This window comes from Carettochelys insculpta, chromosome 6 (assembly GCF_033958435.1).
Source record: "Carettochelys insculpta isolate YL-2023 chromosome 6, ASM3395843v1, whole genome shotgun sequence".
NCBI lineage: Eukaryota > Metazoa > Chordata > Testudines > Carettochelyidae > Carettochelys > Carettochelys insculpta.
Window position 1 is genome coordinate 34,799,978 of NC_134142.1, and position 17,799 is coordinate 34,817,776.

At 42.0% G+C, this 17,799-nt stretch overlaps 1 protein-coding gene across 2 annotated transcripts in view; it reads left to right on the top strand.

Moving 5' to 3' along the window:
- Positions 1-17,799, top strand: part of GALC (galactosylceramidase) — a 62,144-nt gene that overhangs the window by 16,125 nt on the left and 28,220 nt on the right. For both annotated transcript variants that reach the window (XM_074998776.1, XM_074998777.1), the window contains 2 exons: positions 69-107; positions 11,300-11,430. In XM_074998776.1, coding sequence (XP_074854877.1) covers positions 69-107; positions 11,300-11,430 — 170 coding nt within the window. The remainder of the gene's footprint in view (positions 1-68; positions 108-11,299; positions 11,431-17,799) is intronic.

Consider the following 17,799-nt stretch of genomic DNA (forward strand, 5'->3'; position numbering starts at 1 on the left):
TAACAATGTGATAAATCTTTTAGTCTGAAGAATAAAATTTTTCTTTTGTAATATTTTCTTTTCTATAGATCTGGAATGAGAGATCATTTAATAGCACTTATATCAAGGTATGTAATTTGTATTTCTTCCTCATTATTAATTTGATGTACAGTGTTACATTATCAGTGTGTAAATGACTTTTGAAACTCAGAAATAAAGTGCTTTAGCAGTTGTATGTATCAACTCTTTTGCATTTGTCTGAGTTAGGATCACATCCTATAGGTAAAGCCCTGAGCTGGATTATTTTTTTTAATCCTGCACCTGTCCCACCCTGCAATACCCACTACCATCACTTAGATGCAGCCTTAGTGTTTTCCTACAAAGTATGGTAGTTTGTTTCCCTCTCATCCTCCCTCCCAATGCTACCCACCACAAAGTATGTTTTACCTGCTCCTATTATTAAGGCCGTGGGTCCTGTAGGACATGCAGGATCTCAGTTTCATTGCAAGGCTCTACCTGCAAACACACTGTGCTGAACTCCATTGGTCACCATAGCGATTCCAGGCTCGGAGCGCTACAAGGTCAGATCCCTGTCATTATATTTCTTTGTTGATTTGCTGAAATGAAATGACTTTGCAGTCAGGACAGTATCACTGTAAATTATGGCTGGTAATGCTCTCATAGGAGGAAGTTCTGCCTGGAACTCTCATCCCTGATGGAAAGTCCAGTAGACACCATTAGGATTCTTCAGCCTGGTTTCTGTTGATTTCCACTGGCTGCTATTGAAGTGCCTGTAGCCTAGCAGATGTGTTGCGTTACTTCAAAGCCACTCTGCCAACTGGAACCAGCTGAACATCTACAGAACTTCTATTAGGAATGCTAACATCCTGTGTCTTACCATCACAGAACTCATGAAAGGTTCACATTATGGCTATGTCTGTATTGTTGAGAACTTATCAGCAAAAGATACACAAATTGTGTAATGTATTTGCATATCTTCTGCTGACAGTTCTGTTGGGAGATGATTTTCCAATATTTGGCTTGTCCAAATGCGGCTAAATGATGGAAAACTCCTGTCTGTCAAGGCTTCCCTTCTTCCTTGTGGAACAAAGCGTGCAGGGATGTTGGGAGAATGCTCCCAGATGGCAGATCTCTGCTGACAGATCTGTAGTCTGGACTCAGTCTGTTGATGGAAGTTTTGATAAAATAAATTTTGACGACAGAAGCCTGCAGTCCAGGTATAGCTTATGTTACCAAGTATATGTTCTAAATGAAATACAGGAAATATGTTTAGTTCTATTTGTCATCATTGAATTGGAAGACTTCTGACAAATATACCTGTGGTACTGAGTCATGTGAACTAGATTACCACTTCCAAAGCTAAATTTTCCAAGTGGCCAAGCTGTTTTGACACCCATTAAAGTAAATAGATGTTAAAAGATCTCAGCCTTTCACATACCTTGATGGTGACTCAGAACCAAAAACACTGTTGACAGAAGGGCAGTAGGACATGTAATTTTAAAGTAGAATTTTATTAAGGTGCAGAATTTTGTACCTTAAATTTAACTTTCTTTTGTTCTCCTCTTAGTCTTTAGGAAGTAAAAGTAACTTTTCTATTATATTCAATACTGGGTTTTATGATCTGTGGAGAGACATTGCAATTTCTGTAGGAGTGAACAGGGATTGGAAACCAGACTAGATTACTCTATTAATTCTAGAACTGCTTAAGACCTTTGTTTGCCATAGATTTTTTTTATAGTTTTTGTACACATGATTATTTTAGAACTGAGTCAAGCCTTTAGTTCTAATTTAATATTGGTAAATATTGTTGGGTTTCTTTTACTGTATTGGAACTGAACAATTGGACAGATAAATTATGATAGAAACCATGTGGGTTTTTTTAAATGTTGTTTTGTGATTTCTGTATGTCTTAAAAATGTGCCTGTTTTCAGAAAGTTAACACTTGTTTTTCTGTGTGTCCTTCAGGTTCACTTCCTTCTGTTGTACAGAAAACATTCTTTTTCACATTCTAATTTTGCTTGCCCTAATAAAAGTTTAAATCCAAGTAAAACTAACCTGATTCTTCATCAATAAAGGGCTTTTTTCAGCATTCTGTGAAACAGTTTCCTGAGACAAGCCTTACCACTAACTGAGTTGTTCAACTTCTTTTTATGGCTCAGCTACAATGAGTTCTTCTGAATTAGATTTTGTTTGTCGCATACTCTTTCAATTAGAAAAGTGACATTGGCTTACTCTGAAACCACAGAATATTTTAGTTTCAAGTATAAAGTTGACCCTGACTAATTGGGGAGATCACTTTAGTCAAAATCTCTCTCTTAAAAAGGAAGCAGTCTGCTCTTAGCTCATGAGATATTAGCTTTATACAGAGCACTGCTTACTCTTGAAAGGACATGAATTCTGGAATGTGATGAGTGCTATGCACTACTTTTTAATTTAATAAGATTTGAGGATACTCAGGACCTCTTGATATTAAGTCCTTAGGTAAAGTGTCATCCATTGAGGAGTATCAGAGAGGTAACTGTGTTAGTCTGTATCTTCGAGAACAACAAGAAGATCTACGGCGCCTTTATAGACTAACAGATATTTTGGAGCATAAACTTTCATGGACAAAGACCCACTTCATCAGATGCATCTGATGAAATACCTGTTAGTCTATAAGGTGCCACAGGACTTCTTGTTATCCATTGAGGAGAAGGATATTTACTGTACCATGTACTGTCCTTACACTTTCAGCTGCTCATTGGTGAATGGGTGGTCTCTGATTGTGTAAGCAGGAATGGACAACTCTGAATGGGGGTGTGGACACATGAGAGGCCCTGTTTCACATCAGTGGATGCAGCAGTCAATGGCCCATTAGGGCTCCACCTGCAGCCCCAAGTGCTTCCTGGCTGGCTCCCTTCCCCATGTGCCTGTTGTGCACTACAGCACTGGAGCGCTGCACTTAGCTGTCCCTCCCCTTCCCTGCCAGCACTTCTGGAGCTCAGGAATCACTAGATTCATGCTCCGTTCCCGCTCCGTTCCCACTCCCTTCCAGAGCTGGGATGCCACGAACCGCTGATGCACAGCGTTCCAGCTCTGGGAGAGAGGCAGAGGAGCAGGGGCTGGATTGTGAATCAAGCAATTGGTGGCTCCAAAACTCCAGGCTTGGATGTTCCAATACTCGAGAGGCACAGGCAGGCGGTGGCATGGGGAAATAGCCAAGGGGTCCTGCAGGTGGAGCCCCAGTGGGCCTCATGTGGGCTGCTGGTTGCTCATCGCTGGGGTAAAGCTTTTCTTTTAACAAGCATATCTTGTCTCCATATGCTGGATTTTGCCTAATCTGCCTGGGAAGGATTCTCTACTGATTTTTGTCTCTACTTTCAAGTGGGTATTCAACTCTTACAAAGAGGCCATAATCTTAGCAGCAGCTCAAGTAGTCATATAGCCTGCCACAGTCTCTATTGCGCCTGCATTTAATACTAAACTAATGAACTGCTGTTTAGTTCTCACTGTTGTAGCAGGTTGTTGTAGTAGCATCAGATAGGCTCGCAGAATCCACTCCAAAATTTGGAGTGGATTCTGCCAGCCTTTCTCGCCTTGGGTAATATCTGACTGAAAATAGTTAAAGTCCTAAAGTAAGTAAGGATGCAGAATTTGTCCCTGTGATATGCAGTTGGTATTATACTGTAAACCTTAAGGCAGAGGATGAGGGGTGCAGAAGTCTGAGCAGAGGCTTAACGAGGCCACCTATGGTGTCAAGGATGGCGCTTCTTGGCTGGCGGCTCCTCCCAGGAGAGGGTATCTGGGACTATGCACTTGTTGGGTGGGGACTGGGACAGGCCCAAGCCTGTAGCTTGATAGAGAGGTGGGGAAGCTGCACTCTGGGGGCAGCCCCTGGGTTGCAGCTGCTCCAGTGGGGCCTGGCTTGGGGCAGTGACCCTGACCCTCCCCCCCCCCCCCCCCCGGCTCCATCATGCAGCCTGATGGGTGCAGGCAGTGCTCTGCAGGCTGGTCCCATCCTTCAGCTGCCCCCTACCCTTCCCCTGCAGCTGGTGGTGGTGCGTGTGCGCGTGCGTGCACTTTGGAAGCTACCTCCAGTGCCCCCTCATCTTGCAGTCTGTTTGCAGGGTGGGGTTTGCTCCAGATCTGGCCAAGCTCCAGCTGCTTCCCTGTGCCTCCAGGGGCTTCCCCCAATCCCACCAAGGACTGCAGATTGTCTGGGATGGGGAGTGAGGCTTGGGGTCTCCTTCCTCTACCTTCAACAGCCGCCTGGTCTGGGAGGATGTAGGATACCGGGGACATCTCCCCTGTAGTTGTTCCCCCCACAACTTACTGGCTGTCTGGTGGGACAGGCTCCAGGGGCTGTCCCCCTCCAGCTGTCCCCCCCTTCACCTGCAGGCTGTCTGCGGTCAGGCCAAGCTCTAGGAATTACTTCCTACTTCAGCGCCTCTTCCCCCCAACCCGCTCTGCTGCCATTGAGCAGCCTGCGAGCTCTCCACAGGATGGAGGGCAGGCTCTGAGTTTGGTGCACGGTAATTACTTGGTCTGGTGGCAGGCAAGATAGCAGAACCCCAGCCCTGCTGATCTGCATCCTCGACCTTAAAATTTTCAGCTGCGGCGTATACATGGGGAATTTACAGCACTGATTGGTTTATGCTACTATTTGCACCCGCTAGTCTGAATTCCAGGCAGTACTGACATGTCCTTAAATCATGTATCATGTTTAAAAGTTCCATTGTCATAGAAATTTAGTATTCTTCTGGTTTTTCTCCCCTCCCTCTGCTGAAAAAAAAATTGAATTGGTAATATTTTATTTTTGCTGAGTTAGTGGTTTGTGATCTGATACCTTGTGACAATATTTTAGGGCTAGGAATGGAAATGCTATGCCAACTACAGCTTGAATCTCTCTCTCTAGTCCTGCACACTCAGGGTCTGACCACTGCTAAACATGAGAATTGCTGGACCATGAGAGGTCAATATTACTCTAGCAGCATTACCAACATTTCCATTGCTGACTGGGCTCTTAGACATTATAGGGGTGAATCAGAGCTAATAACAGCACAGAACACTGAGATCCAGGACTGATGGCTGTAAACAAACTTCATGGGACTGTGGGAAACTTGGCCACATGCAGGATAAGTGGTCCTTTGGCTAACTGAAATCATGCATGATTACAGATGTTTCTGGATGAAAGTGTTCTGGATTGGAAAGGTTCAACCTGTATAAAAGTGCTTACTTTAGCCCATGGAAGACCTGATGTTTGGCTTTTAAATGTGCAATGTTATCTGTAGTTTTCTGAATTTCAGTTGTGCACAGCTGAGAGGTAATGCTGTTATTAATGGAGTCTGAATGTATATTTGGAGGGATTAAAAACATTCTAATTTTTAAAGCTTTTTTAATAATTATGTAGCATATTAAAGGTCCAGGATAATGGTGTTAAAGATTTTTATCAACATCAATTTGGAGTGACCTCTCTTATGGCTTTTGCACTTGTGGGTAATGCAGCCGCAACCACTTCATAGAATCATAGAACACAAGGAGCGGAAGGGGCCTCGAGAGGCCATCGAGTCCAGTCCCCTGCCCCGACGGCAGGACCGACCACTCTCTATACCATCCCTGATAGACATGTATCTAATCTGTTCTTAAATATCTCCAGCGAGGGAGATTCCACAACCTCCCTTGGCAACTTATTCCAGTACTTGACCACCCTGACAGTTAGGAACTTTTTCCTAATGTCCAACCTAAACTTCCCTTGCTGCAGCTTAAGTCCATTGCCTCTTGTTCTCTCCTCAGAGGCCAAGAAGAACAAGTTTTCTCCCTCCTCCTTATGACACCCTTTAAGATATCTGAAAACCGTTATCATGTCCCTCCTCAATCTTCTTTTTTCCAAGCTAAACAAGCCCAATTCTTTCAGCCTTTCTTCATAAATCATGTTCTCCAGACCTTTTATCATTCTAGTCGCTCTTCTCTGGACCTTCTCTAATTTCTCCACATCTTTCTTGAATTGGGGTGCCCAGAACTGGACACAAGATTCCAGCTGAGGCCTAACCAGCGCAGAGTAGAGCGGTAGAATGATTTCTCGTGTCTTGTTCACAACACTCCTGCTAATGCATCCCAGAATCATGTTTGCTTTTTTTGCAACAGCATCACACTGTTGACTCATATTTGACTTGTGATCTACTAGAACCCCTAGATCCCTTTCTGCTGTACTCCTTCCTAGACAGTCTTTTCCCATTCTGTATGTGTGAAACAGATTATTCCTTCCTAAGTGCAACACCTTACATTTATCTTTATTAAACTTCATCCTGTTTACTTCAGACCATTTCTCCAATTTATCTAGATCATTCTGAATCTTGACCCTATCCTCCAAGGTAGTTGCAACCCCTCCCAGCTTGGTATCATCTGCAAACTTAATAAGCGTACTTTCTATGCCAATATCCAAATCATTAATGAAGATATTGAACAGAACCGGTCCCAAAACAGACCCCTGCGGAACCCCACTTGTTATGCTTTTCCAGCAGGATTGAGCACCATTAACAACTACTCTCTGGGTACGATTAGCCAGCCAGTTATGCACCCACCTTATTGCAGCCCCATTTAAGTTGGACTTGCCTAGTTTGTCGATAAGAATATTATGCGAGACTGTATCAAATGCTTTACTAAAGTCTAGGTATACCACATCCACTGCTTCTCCCTTATCTACGAGTCTCGTTATCGTGTGAAAAAAAGCTATCAGGTTGGTTTGACATGATTTGTTTTTTTACAAAACCATGCTGGCTGTTCCCTATCACTTTACTACCTTCCAAGTGCTTGCAGATGACTTCCTTAACTACCTGCTCCATTACCTTTCCTGGCACAGAAGTTAAGCTGACTGGCCTGTAATTTCCTGGGTTGCTCTTATTCCCCTTTTTGTAGATGGGCACTATATTTGCCCTCTTCCAGTCTTCTGGAATCTCTCCTGTCTCCCATGACTTTCCAAAAATGAGAGCTAACGGCTCAGCTACCTCTTCTATCAGCTCCTTGAGGATTCTAGGATGCATTTCATCAGGCCCTGGTGACTTGCAGACATCTAATTTTTCCAAATGGTTTTTAACTTGTTCTTTTTTTATTTCAAAAACTAACTCTACCCCTTTTCCACCAGCATTCACTATGTCAGGCATTCCTTCAGACTTCGTGCATGTAAAACCTCTGTATCACACTTTTTCGCATCTTTTAATCTGAGGAGTGAACAGAGATAAGCTTTAGAATCTGATTTCTGGGCTGAAAATAACTGTTGACAAGTTCAAAATGTGCTTTTGTGAAATGTTTTCTACCACGTGGAAAAATCTTATTCTCTGTTAAATTCTATAATTTTTCTTGGTTTTTTAACTATTTCAGACAATTCTCTAAGACTTGTATTTCTGCTATGGAAATAGATTGCATGGGTCAAACAATCTAGAAAAAGGAATTAATTCTTTGTTAAATTCTAGAAGATACTTTAAAAAAACCTATACAGAACTGAGTTGGCTTAAATTATATAGGACTTTTCCATAGTGGTAGTATTAGTTGAAACCTCTTTTAGGGCTTGATCCTGTACCCATTTAAGTCATAGAAACTGGAAACAAAACATCCTTGAGAGCTTTCCTTCTGTTGCCCGTCGCCAGCAGGGGGCATATTCCTGAATTTACACGCATATGAATCCTCTGATGCACATTAAAGTCAGAGAGTTTTGACTTTGGTCTCAATTGTGCACTCATTGAAGTCACAGGTGGGTATGACAGCAATGTTTAAGGATCATTGACCGACTGATAGGTTTGAGAATGGTCTTTGCTTTGTCAAATGAGAAATGTGAACAAGACACTTACAGCTATAGGTGTTGGAATTAGGGATTGCGGGGGTGAGTGGGAGGGCTGCTGTACTTCCTGACTTGAAGTGATTTCCATTATATACAGGGTTTCAGCCAAACTCTAAAGTTTTTAATGTGTCTCAGCACCTCCAATATAAAAAATGTTTTGGCACTCTTCCTGCTAGTTCTTCAGCATCTGCAGAGCACTCACCTTGCATTCCTTATGTGGAAAAGTATGAACTCACTGTTGTGCTCTTGCCTGTTGAACCCCTTACTGGATACATATTACTGCATTTGGATTAATATCCTGTGTGATTTGAAGCTTGTGGGTTAGATACAGTGCAGATCTGTTTTGATTTAGGGGTTCATTAGTCAGTTTTTAGCATAAGAAATTAGATTAGCCAAACTAACTGAATTACACTCATCCCTCCTTAAACAAGTACTTTATTTACAAGTACTCACTTAAACGAGGGACACATACCTCCCTCAGCTCACTCTGAGTGAACTCCAGCTGCTAACACAAGCCTTATCCCCCTCCCCGTGGCTCCAACCCCCCCAGTCTGACCGCCAGCCCTGCAGCCCCAACCTGCTGCAGTCAGACCCCCTGCTGGCCCCACAGACTGGCCCCCCCACCCCAGCCCTAAACTGCAATAGCCAGACCCCCTTACTGGCCCCACATCCTGAATCCACAGTCAACTTGTGGAACTCCTTGCCCGAGGAGGCTGTGAAGGCCAGGACTCTATTAGGGTTTAAAAAAGAGCTTGATAAATTTTTGCAGGTTAGGTCCATAAATGGCTATTAGCCAGGGATAAAGTATGGTGCCCCAGCCTTCATAACAAGGGCAGGAGATGGATGGCAGGAGATAAATCACTTGATCATTGTCTTCTGTTCTCCTTCTCTGGGGCACCTGGCATTGGCCACCGTCGGCAGATGGGATGCTGGGCTGGATGGACCTTTGGTCTGACCCAGTATGGCCATTCTTATGTTCTTATGTTCTTATCCCCCGCAGCCTGACCCCCTGGCAGGTCCCACAGCCCAACCCGCAGCCCTGCATCCAGACCTCCCCTCTGCTGTCTGTATCCTCCGTGGCCCAGCAGCCTGACCCCCACCTGCCGCCTGACCTCCCGCAGTCTGACTCCCCACTCCACTGGCCCAAACCACGGCAGACTGAACTCCACCAACCCCACCAGATTTTAACCCTCCCTCCTGCTCACAGCTCCATACTACCCCCAGCCTTTAACCCTCCCCAACCCTAGGTTCACTTATCTTTCAAAAGTGGTGCCACCTGCTGCCACTCCTTCCCTGAGTTAGGAGCGCTGGTAACCAATCAGAGACTGTGACACGTAATTTAATAGGAATTTAGTGTCCCTCTTACGAGTTTCTGCCTATGAGCAGGAAGTTGGAAACCAATTGTGCTCATATAGTGAGGGATGAGTGTACTTCCCTATGTTTAGAAAAGGGGGACAAAGCAGAATTTGAGAAGATTGACTTTGGAATCACTGGCAGAAAGTTATTCTGCAGGTGCATGAATCTGTCATAGAGAAAGTCGTATTCTGCAAACACCAATCATCTAATTTCTCAGTAGCATGAGTAGGGAGCTGACTAAACATCTTTCCCTCATTCCACAGTACTGTTTCACACTATTGAATGAGTCACATTCTTTCTCACTGATGGATTAATTCCTGATAGTTTTTATGTTTAAGGTCTAGTTGTTTATCAGCTATTTGTATTTCTAGGCTTGGTTTTTTGATGCTTTTTTTTTCTTCTGTGTAATCCCAGGAATATTACAGCAATTTCCGGGGAGGAAGGCAAAATATTCCCACATGCTGCTACTTTTTTAAATCCAGTTGCTCTCTGCTTTCCTAATCCATCAGATTTTTCAAGCAATTCTTTAATTTATATACATGCTTTAATCTGTGTGTGAACAGAAGTCTCTTTTTAACTGTTATATGTGCTTTTTCTATAGGGCAGCCCATGTCACTTGAAAATGAGGGCTCATCTTGGTCATAAACCTTGTGTTGTTCGGTATTGGGTCAAATCCGTGTTTCTCTGACTCAAAGAAAATAGGCCAGGCCATGCTGTTTTTGGCTGAATTGATAGAAACAATAAGCAGGATAATCGCACTGTACAGTCTCAGTTTAACTGCCTCTGGAATATTATGCAAGATGTGTTCTGGGTATCTTTTTACCAGAAATCTAGTGACCAAGTGAAGTGAGTTCAGAGATGAGTACCAAGAAGTGAAGATACATTATTTCTGCTAGCAACTGCAGATAACTGATTAGTAAAGCATCCTGTCCAGAGTACTTTAGTTTATCTGAAGGCTTGAGTAGATGTGAAAAATGCAGTAGCTTGGTGTTAGTTCTAAACATACCAATATATATCAATATTTTCAGTGTTTGAACACTGAGGAGGGAATGGGGTGATTACTTAAGTAGGTAACAGAGGTTTAAATAATTGGAGTAATGGACTAAATCAAAGGTGGGGAAATTGCCGCTGTGGTGCATTAACCACTTAAGGTCTTTATTCAAGCGTAAGTTGATAGTGTTGAACTTGTGAACTCTGTTATTTGTAGGACTTTGTAGGCTCTAAAGTTTTCTTTATTTTGTTTTTGAGTGCAGTTATGTAAGGAAAAACACCCCGCATTTGTAAGTTGCACTTTTGTGGTAGAGCTTTCACACAAGTATTTTTGAGGTAAATTGAAAATGCTGTTATCTTTACAGTGCAAATATTTATACTAAATAATATAAAGTGAGCACTGTACACCTTTGTTCTGTGTTGTAATTTAAATAATTATATATGAAAGTGTAGAAGAAAATCCCAAATATTTAATACATTTCAATTGATATTGTTGAACAGCGCAGTTAAAACGGCAAGCAATTGTGATAAATTTTTAACTGCAATAGTTTTTCAATTGCATAAGTTAACTATGTGTGACAGCCATGTTTAAAACTGAAACAGTTAACAGGTGATGGAGTTCTTCCTTTTGTTTTATTAGGAAATATTTCCTTTGTTTTTAGAAAAGCTGTATGTTTTTGGAATTAGACTTGTCCATGCTTCTCTGCATGTATTCTTTATAACATCACACTCGATGAAACTACTCACATTTTTTAAGTGTCTGATCTGCAGATAGATGAGGCAAAGTCAACTGCATTTCATGAAAGAGTCTAACTTTGTCTGAGCTCTGCATGATTGTAAGAAAAAAAGATCAAATGCTGTTTTCCTACCCTCTGTTAAGTGCTGTGCAGCCTGAGTCTACCTGACTTTTGCGGGTTGGCATGGTAGAAGATCATTTTGTACGTTTTGATTGCCAACTTACAGTTGACATTCTTTTGCTGAGTACACTCTTGACATAACTGTTCTGTATTGAGGAGTCAGCGGAAGAGGATGTTTTAAAAAATGTTCATTGTATAACCAAGAAAAACCACTTTCTGTTCCAAACCTTGGTTTGTGCCAGTTTGATGCAACTTTTTTTCTATTTTTTTCCTACCTACAAAGCTATTAAGGTACACCTTGGACAAACAAGGTCTGCAACGAGTGAGGATCATAGCCAGTGATAACCAGTGGGAGCCAATCTCCTTTTCCATGATGATTGATTCTGAGCTACATAGAGTGATTGATATCATAGGGTAGGTCACTTTTTTCTTTTTTATGAAGTTGCTGTCTTGATAGTGTGCTGTGATCATGTATATTTGTTGTTTGTCCATATATAACTTCAGAGAAGTAGCGTTTGCTGGGAGCTTTGCTAACCTCTCACCCAAGATTTTGATATCTTAAATTTTCTGGTTAATAATTCACTTGGTTGAGTGCAGGGAGGCGATTGTTACAGATTCATGTAGTAGTCTGGCTCCTTTCAAGTTGCACTTGAGTGGAATTAGCCCTAAAAATCTGCATGCCCAGTCACTTCAGTCACAGACCCAGGCCTCTTCTCTGTCTGGCCCTGCCTATTTCAGAGGCTACATTGAACCTCCACAGTTGGTGCACCAACATGCTTTGATGAAAACCTCTTGCTAATACTCTGCTGTGGCTGGTTTCCCACAGGGTCCACAGTATTGTAGACCACAGGGTGAATTGAGCCTCATTACTTCGCTGTGATTCAATTAATCTGCTGAGTCTGTTTATTGCTTTAGTTTAGGTAGATGGGTTTGTTTCTGTGGAGGTTGATAAGACCATTGGACTAGTGGACATGTTTTTCTAGTTGAGTTTTGTTGGATACCAGCATGTTACCTCAGAAGCAGAAAAATTAAAATTAACTGCAGACCTATATTGATTCTCCAACACTGGCAATTTTAAAATCAAGATTAGATGTTTTTCTGAAAGATATGCTGTAGGGTATTTGGGGGTTGGAAGAAGTCCCAGGGCCTAGTATGTATTGGCTCTCAGATTGGATTATCACAGTGGTCCCTTCTGGTCTTAGTTCCTATGAATCATCTAAGACAGGCGTGTCCAGCCCGCGGGCCACATGCGGCCCTGGACAGCTAGTAATGCGGCCCCACAAGATCGTAAACTTTTAACATTAACTATATTATATATTTTATATGCGGCCCAGGCAAGCCAAAAGGTTGGACACCCATGATCTAAGAAGTGAAGATGTGAGACTACTATAAAATAATTAAAATTATCAGCATGTGTTCATATTACTAAAACTCTGGAAGTGTCTTTTTAAGAATATTATAGTTGACTGACTTCAGCTGCCATTGCTGAAGGCTAATAGCAAGTCTCTCTTTAACAGTGTCTTTGGAAATAAAGGCATTAAATATTGCCCAATAGCTCTGAATTTAAAATATCTTATTATGAAAGTGTCTCTTGGTGGAAGTGACAGCTTGCAGCTAATGTGAACCCATTCTTCTGAGATAATACAAAGTTGAATTAATACAATATATCATTTCAGGAAAGTCTGCTTTCCTACCACTTCTGTCTGGGTTGGGTTAAAGAGGAGCAGATAATTAAAATGAGAAAGGGTAGTAAGAAACAGAAAAGTTATTGTAATAGTTAAAATTTAAACTTTCTTACAGAGGTATTGCATAATTATGACTTCAAAGTTTTTGTTTTTGCAAACAAGCCCATTTTGTAAAGCCTTATGAGAACAGAACGACAAATTTTAATGTTCCTTAGTGGTGTTTTTAGTCTATCACAATATTGTTAGTGCATGAAAGTAAAAGAGTAATATGGTAGTCCGTTTCTAGTCAATTTTCTGTGCAACAGTAAGATCAGTGCAAAAATCAAGGGGCATAAATAGTTAATCTGGAAAAATCCAGTTTAATTTTTTTCCACTGTAGATAAGGAAGGAGAATTAGAAATAATGAGATTTTTTCTTTCCTAACAATGATTTTTCGTTTTTACCAGGGTGTTCTAATTTGGATTTAATTTAGTCCTCTCATGCGAAACTTCTGCCACTCACAGAAGTACTACTTTTATAAGAGAATGGTACTCCTCCATGTTAGAGTTATTAGTCCTTTTGATGGTGAATGCTTGTTTGGCACTGTTAGATGTTTTTAAAAAATATGTTTTAAAAACTGGTGTTGGGAAGTGAGAGTGAATCAGCTAATTACAGCAGCAATAAAAAGTCTGCCTGGGGGCAATGAGGTTTGAATTGCTGAGCTGTCACCTGATGTGTGTGTTCTGGTATGGCTATGATCTGAAGAAGTGGGTCTGTCCCACAAAAGCTCATCACCTAATAAATTATTTTGTTAGTCTTTAAAGTGCTACTGGACTGCTTTTTTGTTCTGCTGTATTTGCAGTCATTTAGATGTTAAGAAAGCATACTAAAGCACCAAGGGTTTGGGGAGTAGTGTCTGAGGATCAGAGAGTCCATTAGCATTGCTCATTCACTGGCATCCGAGTTCAGAAAAATCTGACACACTTTTCACTTCTGGTGAAACCGTTCCATGTAAACCGCCCACTAATGGAACAAATGTGGAAGCTGTGTCTGACAGGATGTGGGTTGATAGTAGAGCAAAACTTCTCAGAAACATATTCTGAAAATAGTCTTTCTGCAAGACCCAGTTTCAGTTACTCGTTTTTTTAACCTTAACCCTTTGGTCATCTTCCCATACTTTTAGTGCTGTCCTCTCTCTCCCATTGACTTTCCCTTTCCATCTTCTCTTGTTTATGGAAATATACAGGGAGATGGGTCTTTGTAGTTAAAACCAAGACCCAGACTTTTCTTTTAACTTCATTCCTGTGTGATTTTGATCAACTCAATTTTGTTTCTGTTTTTTTTTTTTTTTTTTTCCTCCTTTTTTTCCCCTGCTGTGAAATGGAGATAGCCTCTGCCAGGGGTTTTGAGTAATATTTATAAAACATTTTGGGTGCCTCAGAGAGAGGAATAGAAGTGTACACTTCCTCTCTGCTTTACATTGGTCTCTGCAAATTATACTTTTCATCGAATTCCTGAAGTATCAAAGTTAATATTTTAGTCATTTACATTTACATTTTTTCTTCCAAACCATTGAATATGAATACAATAAGCCTAACAGCAGAAGGATGATTATTCAACATATTTGTGAGCACTGTATTATGCCTTTATTCACCTAGGCCAATGGTTCTTAGCCTTTATTGCAGCCTGCACCCCTTTGGTTCTTAGCATCTGCTCTTGCACCCCTTATCACTGTTGTAAATTCCTCTATAGAGAACATGTCCCTGGCCATGGGCTGTGAGGTTTGTGTGTGCCTTCCACTACCCTTTACCAGATAGCCTCGAGATGTCAAGCAGTTTTAAATTAAAAATAGGATTTATATGGACTTAACAGTCTTCCCCACTAATCTAGGTAAGAATAAATTTAAACTGTAAAATAATTTACTTCATAAAATACTGTTTAGGTAACCATATAACCCAGGTAAATGCAAGGTATAGGGAGTGACCGTTAGGGTTGCCCGTTGCCTATGCATATTCATAAGCTAATTGCCTATTCATGAGCATCGGTTTGAATTCAGATGCACGGATTGGACCATTTATGATGCTCATGAATATGTAAACGGAACGTGCATCCTGGTTGCCGGGGCAACGCAGGTGCGGACCTGACACCTGCGAGTGTTCAACCAGGTCCGCCCCAGCTCTATAAATTCTGGAGCGCAGCCCGGCTTTACCAGTCCGTCGGGGAGCAGCGGAGAAGAGGACAACGGACCCAAAAGAGCAAAAAGGACTGAGTTTAGAGCTGGACTCAGCCTTGGCCGAAGATTCGACGAGAAGCGCTGAAGCAGACCCACGTGTCAATCTACGCACCCCAGCCACCGTGGGACGCAGAAGCCTTTTCGAAGAGCTCCGGCTGAGAAGCCTTTTTGAAGAGCTCCAGTGAACAAGAACTGAGCTGAACTCACTAAAGGCCTCAGATTTTACCTGAGGCAGGCTCGCCAGGCAGACCGCGCCGGCAGGTGCCCTGCCTGGGGAGCCGCACAAGCGGCGGCCTCTGCTGGCCGGCGGCGGAGCTGCTGCTGCTTTTAGCCAGGGGTTTTTGTTAACCAAGCTGGCCTTTTCCCCTGGCCTCCTCTTCTTTTCCCTATCTATCCTATCTGCCTGCCGCGGCTGCCAGTAAAAAGCGCGCCGTGAGGGCTTCACTTCCTAGGTTCCTGTGGAGACCCTCGGGCCCGGCGCCCGGACTGACAGATCAGGAGGAGGATAGGTATTTAATAACTGCTCTCCACAAACATTAGGGATATTAGCTTAAATCACTAGAGTTAGGGTTTATATATTGTTAGCATTAATAATACTGATCCCTTATTGATATTACAAGGGTTTAAATCGTTTTAAATTGTGGAACCCTGTTCCCAGGGTCCTCATTTGTAAAGCACAGGAGGCGGTCTACTGACCTAGCCGCTTTACCTTTTGCATACATAATAGAAGACTAGATAAGAATTTTAATTCATAGGGACCCAGAACTGATTGCTCCCTCCGCTGGGTAGAGCTCACCCAAGCGGGGGTTGAAGCATAAGGGGATAACCCGGTAAAGGGAGAACCCCAATTAGAATTTTACACATAATCTTAAACTAAAAGAGTAATTTAAAGGGACACCCCATTAAGGGGGTACCCATATTAAATAAATCCCTGTAGGGTTACATAAGACCTCAGGCGTTGCCAATAAGTCCTGAGGCGGCCGTAGGAGGCAGGTATCCTATTAACATTCATTAAGTGTATACATATAAGAAGTCCTAGGGTAGTAGCCATAGCCACTTTTAGAGGCCCCATCTGCCTGGCCAGCAGGGGTAACCTCACCTAGGCAATTTTAAATTCCAGCTGTTCCCTTGGGTCGCTGGGGGACCTAGGGTAGAGCATCACCGGCCATTTTCCTAAAAGGCGAAAAGTGCTCTGAAGGGGGCGGGTGCCCCGAGTAAGAGGAATATAATATTGTATAGTTCCTCCCGAGGCAGGGCAGTAAAGGGGCTCCCTTATTAGGGGGTCCGACATAGGCAGCTCTCGGGAGGCGTCGTATTATAGTCCCTTTAAGCCCAAAACTACCCATAATTAAGCGTTTGGGACGCTGAGGCGAAGGGAAGCCAGCGCAGTCTTAATTTATTGCGCTGGGGTCTTTTCGGGTAAAAATATCCCATAAATCTGGAAGCCCGTTACCAGACTAAATAACCTGGCATATTATATGTATACATAGACATTCTGGAAGCCCGTTACCAGATTAAACAACCTGGCATAATTAAATATATAGAAACGTATTAATATATAACATAAAGAGAAACATAAAGATATACACATATTCAAATAGATACATAAGGAAATATATAGCAGAGTTGTTGTTATCAGTTCTGGTTTATTTCTTTTCCCTTATAGCACACGCACGGAAGAGCACCAAGTTGTGCGTCCCAGTGGAGCCAACAGTAAGTCTAAAGAAGGGTATAGTTTAAACGTTGTAACTACACAAATACAACAAAGGGGCTATTAGTCAACTAGTTCCAAATCCTGTGCTGAGACTCAGGGAACAGGGAAGGATATAGTTGTAGCTTCTAGAGATATTAAATAGATACATAGTAAAATAAAGTGTGGTAACATAGTAAATAAATAGGAAAGAGAAAACACTACATTGTAAAAACCTAGCTCTTGTTAGAATAAAAAGAAACTTAGTTGTGGACAGTTGACCCCTTGTCTGTCATCTTTTCTGGGGAACAAACGGGCTCTGTCACACACCCTGTAAACCCCTGTGGATCAGACACCGTTGACATCGATCCAGGTAGCGGGGTAAAACCTGGGCTGGTGCTTGGTGGCTGGTGGAAAATCTTAGGCAGCCTTATTGGGCCCTTGGTTGTCTCTGTATTGGCCACTGCAGCTTGACCTGTGCCAGCCGTTTAAAGATCGTTAATCACAAATGGAGATGGGGAGCCGATACAATTTTAAATGCATATTAAATATATTTCAAATAGTTTTATGTTTATTATTCACCACAAATAATAGTACAGTAGGTGTACAATAATACACTAGTACAACCCAGAGGTGTTGAGAAGTTTTGCTGTGGAAATAAACTGTAATTGATATGCTAACAGTTAATGGCTAACTGAATTCAAACAAAGCTTCTGTGCTACCACATCATCATCTGCGCATGTGTCAAGAAATACCCTACAACATGGTGGTATGCTGTATTTTGTAGTGAGATAATTTCACTACAATTAGCTTACAAACTTGAAAATAAACTTTGTATATTACAGTCATTGTTAAATGTATGATGTTAATAAATGCGTAGGTTTGTTGAAACTAAGTAGTTGTACTTACCTGCCTGTGCTTAATTTGTGTTTTCAGTGATTTACCTTCTGAAAAAATCTGGCATGTGTCTCACCCCCAGAAAGGGCATCATGCACTCCCAGGGGGTGCGTGCACCCTAGGTTAAGAATCACTGACCTAGGCTGTGTCTGCACTAGGAAACTATTTCAGAATAGCTTAAAATAGAATGAAAAATTCCCAAAATAACTAAATCAAATTAGAGTGCCCGCGCTATGGGGAAGTGTCGAAATAAGGCAGAACTATTTAGTGTGTTCACACTGAATGACGTCTGCCTGGAA